Source organism: Phragmites australis, chromosome 14, assembly GCF_958298935.1.
Source record: "Phragmites australis chromosome 14, lpPhrAust1.1, whole genome shotgun sequence".
In the NCBI taxonomy this organism is placed as follows: domain Eukaryota; kingdom Viridiplantae; phylum Streptophyta; class Magnoliopsida; order Poales; family Poaceae; genus Phragmites; species Phragmites australis.
The window spans coordinates 149,116-155,115 of record NC_084934.1 but is presented as its reverse complement, the minus strand read 5'-3'; the positions used below and the strand labels follow the sequence as shown (position 1 = coordinate 155,115).

General features: G+C 40.5%; 1 protein-coding gene across 1 annotated transcript; it reads left to right on the top strand.

Annotated features, from left to right (window-relative positions):
* The first annotated feature begins 241 nt into the window (after positions 1-241).
* LOC133891113 (BTB/POZ and MATH domain-containing protein 3-like) lies at positions 242-5,481 on the top strand. The gene is made up of 4 exons (XM_062331830.1): positions 242-700; positions 1,692-2,040; positions 2,625-2,898; positions 5,169-5,481. The coding sequence occupies exons 1-4, from the start codon at positions 333-335 to the stop codon at positions 5,363-5,365; spliced, it is 1,188 nt and encodes a 395-aa protein (XP_062187814.1). The 5' UTR covers positions 242-332; the 3' UTR covers positions 5,366-5,481.
* Positions 5,482-6,000: the final 519 nt, after the last annotated feature.

Genomic DNA, 6,000 nt, shown 5'->3' with positions numbered 1-6,000 from the left:
GTAACCTGGATCTTCGTTATCTCGTGGAGGAGGAAGCTAGGTGCCGAGTGGGGAAGAGATTGGATTGGATTGGATTGGATTGGATTCTCCACTCTCTTCTCTAAAAGTAGAGTAGAAAACAAGAGGGACAAGAGATCCCGAAGGTGAAGGTGCCTCCCTGAGCCTCTTCTTTTGCAGAAAAGCCCAATGAAAAGAGAGCAACATTAGAGGACCAGAATGAAAACATAATTAATTAGTGGGTGGGTGGCCGGCCGTCATCCGCTTTGACCGACCCGACCCGACTCAGGCGAGGCTCCCACCTCCCGTCGCCGGAATCCACCCCTCCCCGCCGGATGCCTCCTCCCCACCCTTCCTGGTCGCGCTCCGTCACCGAGACCGTGCGGGGCTCCCACCAGTACACCGTCAAGGGTTTCTCCCTCGCCAAGGGCACGGGCCCCGGTCGCTACGTCGCCAGCGACGTCTTCGCCGTCGGCGGCTACCACTGGGCCGTCTACCTCTACCCCGACGGTAAGAACCCCGAGGACAACGCCAACTACGTCTCCGTCTTCGTCGCACTCGCCTCCGACGGCGCCGACGTACGCGCGCTCTTCGAGCTCACCCTCCTCGACCAGTCGGGACGCGGACGCCACAAGGTCCACTCCCACTTCGACCGATCCCTGCAGGCCGGCCCATACACACTCAAGTACAGGGGTTCCATGTGGTAAACGCACCAATCCCTCTCCCCTTCGTTTCCCAATCTCAGCCTTTCATCTTCACTCACATTTCCTCCCCAGGGAAAACCTTATCGCTAAATAAAATTTACCGGACAAATTCAAATATTACCGCTAGGTGTTTGTTTAATGTGGTCCAATCTTTTTGAGAACGTTGAGACATTTATGAGACACGGCTTCAAATTTGAAATTTAGATTTGCAACCTTAGGATTTTAAGAAAAAAAGGAAATCAAGAGAGGGGGAGGGATTCAAATCAAGCACCTCATAGAAACAAGTGATGCACTCTACCAATGTGTTATATGTTAATTTATGCAATATTCTATGACTCTAATACTATATACATTTTAAAATTCAAATTAATCAGAAATTTTTTATCCAGTTTGTTTTTTTTACCGGTACCCACCGGTAAAACTGGTAACCGGGTTTACCGCCGGTTTTTGTCTGGTAAAGTGAACCTTGATTCCTCCCTTTTAGATGGAAGGGGACTACAATTTCAGCTTCATAGATTAGTTGCGACCAATGCCAGTACCGTTAGGTCTAATTCCATCCATTCTGGACTAGGTTATTGTTATGGAAATAAAAGCCAACACTAACAGTCAGTCATACACTATTAGTTGGTATCTGCCAGACCGAATGTATATAGGTTGAGGGTTATGTCTGGGCTGCTGCCTGCTACTTGCTGCATAAACCCTTCGAGTGACATAAACTAAGAATGCCAGTAGCTTGTAATCCTCGGGCAGTTGGGGTTTAATAAGATTCAGTGTTCATCACACACAGCAATGACTCAATGTTCTGTTTGGGTTGCCGTACTCTTGAGCTATTAACAAAAGGATCTTGCATTCTACCTAAAGAGGCTACGAATTTTGTTACTGCAGCTGGCCAATTACTTTATATCACTCCTCATAATTCATAGCTTCCTCTCCCCTCCTTGTCTTGCATCTTTCATTTCTCTCAGCATTTTTATTATCCTTTCTTTTCAGGGGTTACAAGCGCTTCTACAGAAGATCACTCCTGGAAACGTCTGATTTTCTAAAGAATGATTGTCTAGTAATGAACTGCACTGTAGGTGTTGTCAAGAATCGTATTGAAACGCCAAAGAACATCCAGATTCATGTTCCACCATCTGACATGGGCCATTGCTTCAAGGAGCTCCTCAGAGTCGGCATCGGCTGCGACATAACTTTTGAAGTGGGTGATGAGAAAGTCCGTGCTCATAAGTGGATTCTTGCTGCTCGCTCCCCGGTATTCAAAGCCCAATTCTTTGGCCCTATCGGAAATCCCGACATACACAGAGTTGTTGTGGAGGATGTGGAGCCTGTCATCTTCAAGGTAATGGCTACGTGCAGATCGCACCAATTTCCAGCATTTTTTTTGTTAGGGAATCCTGATGTCCCCTCTTATTCTATGTACTATACTGCTTAAGATACGCATTCTGTGTAGAAGTAATTGAACTTATATCCAGAATTATATGTCGCTTGGGGGATATGAAGTTCAAATTTACAATTTTCTCCACTTGTCCAAAATTCCTTTGTTTTTTTACTCTCAATATTGATTAAATATGAACTCAAAATTTTATTTGTAGGTAAAGTAAACTAAGAACCACGTGTAGAACTTATTGGGATTTGGGAGGATTTTTCATGTTGATTTGGTGCTCAAACTGGAAGTATTTTAAAAATTCTCTTGCACTTGATATCTCTCCCTTAATTAAATCACCATAAAATACGCATGTTTGGTCTCATCACATGTAAACAGTCTAAGGTTTCTTTTTAATACAGAACCAATTTTGGTCTGTTTCTGTATTACAATGTTTCTCAGCTTCGCAGACCTTTTGCTTCGAGAAAACAAGTCAGTGTGTTGTTATTTGATTGAATGTATCCCCTTTTTGTAATGTTACATTTTTCCTCCCAATGCAGGCAATGGTGAACTTCATATACGCTGATGAACTCCACATTCATGAACTAGCTGGATCTGTCTCGTTGTGGACATCAACAGTAGTGGTACAGCATTTATTGGCAGCGGCTGATAGATATGGATTGGACCGGCTATGTCTCCTATGTGAGGCAAAGTTATGTGATGAACTGACTGCTGAAACAGTTGCAACAACCTTAGCCCTAGCTGAACAGCACCATTGTGCTGAGCTGAAGTCTGCGTGTCTAAAGTTCGCTGCTGTTCGAGAAAATTTGGGAGGTATGCTTTGGTTCTCTGGAATATATAATATATTATATATCTTGGCTTTTTCGTGGTACACAGCATTGTGTGTCTTCTGTTATTTTGCAGTCTTAGGGTAATTCTTTGAGACGCTTTGAGGACTAGATCTAACTGTCCAAAGCAGAGAGTATTTCCTACTTCTCTGTGATGTTATTTTAGGATAATTTCTGTAATTGGTGGTCCCCTACGGTTTATAGAACTTAATTGAATGAGTTAGAATAAGAATTCAACTTTTAATCGGTAAATTTCTTCACTTAGTTTTTATCCAGAGACAGCAACAAGCCAAATAGCCAGCAAGGTAGTTCCTGATGCAAGTGTAGTTAACAGATAGTGCACATATTTGGGCAGGAAAGATGCCCTGAAACTGAAACACAGGCTGGAATGTCAGGCTGGCAGCAAGTAAATATGCTATGTTTATACGTTAGGCTTATATTGCCTTTTTTATGATAGGATGGTTAGTACTGCCCATGTTTGAATGTCGTGATAGGATCAATTTGGCTGCCTTTTTTGGGCGTTTGTATCTGGAAGTTAGAGTGGTGCTGAGAGTATATATGACAAAAATTGCAACCCTTGCACATTTTAAATAATATAATGATGCATGAATTTTATTTGAGTACCCTAAAAAGCATGATCAGATGCTTATATGATGGTGTTAAATTGTACATAATGTAATAATATTGGTAGAACATTCATATTCTTTCTTTTTTTGAAATAAGTTTCATCCTAGTCTCTGAAAACAATGTTGATCTATACATAGTGTCTGAAAACCATGCCTGAGGATTTCCAGTGGAAAGTATAAAAACTCATGAATGCATAGTGACTTGTAGCATATTAGCGTCTTACACTTCCTTCTAGAAGGCTGTTTCCTTGTTTGAAACTTTTTGTAGTGCTTATAGTACAGTTCATTCCACTAATGCTAAAAACTCGGAGCTGTTAGTTCCTGAAGTCAGCTTGTGTGCCCGCGTGCTGTCCCATGGGCGTGGGTGGGTGACTGGGTGGTCGTGCAGGAACATACATTTTATGTTTGCATGGGTGCATGTTTGCCCATGGATGTGCTTAATAATTCCAGAGCAATCCTTGTGGCATTCAAGGAATTGATCATGGATTTTAGCTCCAACACAAGAATAACCTTCTCCATCGTTGTTTGTTTTTAGTCATCACTGTTTACATTTCCCTCCTCTCCCTTTGGTGTGCTCACTTTAAATGCTTGCTGAATTAATATCTGATGTGTATATTATTATGCCCCATATGTTCTTTGGCATGTTTCTAGAACAATGCCATGAAAAAGACTTCCTTCACGTTCAGATAATTCAGCTACAAAAAACATGGATTGTGTATAATGTCATGACTCATTGTCACTATTTTCTACTTGGAAATGACTGTTTCTAACTTGATGTATATCTCTGGGATTATACTGTTGCAAACAGTAGTACTGAATGAGGATTTATTATTGTGTATAGCTATGTAACTTTATTCTTCAGTTGCATTCACACTACATCCATAAAAATGAAGAAGCATGCGTGTTTGGCACCTTGCTCTTTTATGGTAATTCACTAATTTGACTGGTTTCAAAAAATATTCCCCCCTATAAATATGTCTGTCTCTTTGCAGTAGAGGAGAAGAAATGCAAAGCTTACCATATTAAGTGTAGGGAAGAATGATAACCTTTGGCAATAGAGTTTTCTTAGCCCTTTTGGGTTTGCCGATGGTCCTTTATTTTGCGGAACAATCCACTGAATAAGTGTCTGTTCTACGATATACCATCAGTGTGTCAATGACATGAGAACAGGCAACTTATTCAGTAGTAAATAGTAGAATCTCCCTTATTTTGCTGGTCTATATATGAAGCGGTGGAGTAGACATATTTAAGGTGAATCGGTAGAAGTTCAATAACACATTCAGTTTTGCAAAAGGTTCTTTGGCGCTCTTAATTCCATCAGTAGGTTCCATCAGTAGGTTCCATCAGTAACTTGGTATCAGTGTGCTTGTGCAAATAACAGATCTCTTTCTCAGAGGGTAATTCTAGGTCCAATTATCTTCAACAACAAATAGTTAAGTATCTGTTATTTAGATGCCTCCTTTAGAGACCTGTGTTCTATGTTGTTATAAGAGTGGGATTCATTTGAGCCTATTCAGTTTTTGTCTTGTGACACCTGAATTTCTTATTAGTAAGTTGAAGTTTTAGTACACGCGTGTCTTGTTTGCTTGAGTTCTCATGTTCTGGTGTTGCTTTTGTTGTCTTGCTACAGCTGTTATGGAGACGGAAGGTTTTGATTACTTGGAGGAGACATGCCCTTCCGTATTGTCTGACTTATTAGCAACTGTGGCAGTATTGGACGATGATCCTGCATCAGTTAACCGAAAAAGGGGAGCTTGTGGTAACGAAGATGCGATTCCAGTGGAAAGTGTCGAGGCTGGTGAAAGGCACACCCGGAGGAGGCTTTAGCTAGCTGGTTACATGCAGGCTGTCAGCTAATGTAGCTTGATGCTGGAACTTTTTTTAATAATATTATTTTACTAAAAAATTACAAAAATAATAGCTAAATTAAAAAATTATAAGAATATTTACATGTCGGTATATATAATACCAACAAGGATCTATCGGTATTCTGTATGTCGATAACCTACATGACTGTAACATCCTACTTTACAACTAAGCCTAATTATTTGAAAATAGAAAATTTTAGCAGCATTTCCTCTATAGAACGGTATAACTGACCACAGAAAAGATCACAGGCAGAAAATATATATGATATAACCAACATATATATATATAGAAATCTTCACGACGCTACCAGCGTCTTACCATAACATATACAAAATAAATGACAGACCATAAAAAACACAACTTATAAACACCGGTTGAGTTATCGACATCGTGATGAGGTGGTGCATGCAACTACCAAGATTCATCTCCAAAATGCACGTCAACATCTAAACATACCTGTAAAAGATTTAACAGGGGGTGAGACGAGTTCAGCAAGTAACAGCTATGAATATAAACACATCTTACTCGATTCAAAAGTATTAGGGAATAAAACATTCTTCTCACGATATAAAAAACACATGCTTTAAAGAGAA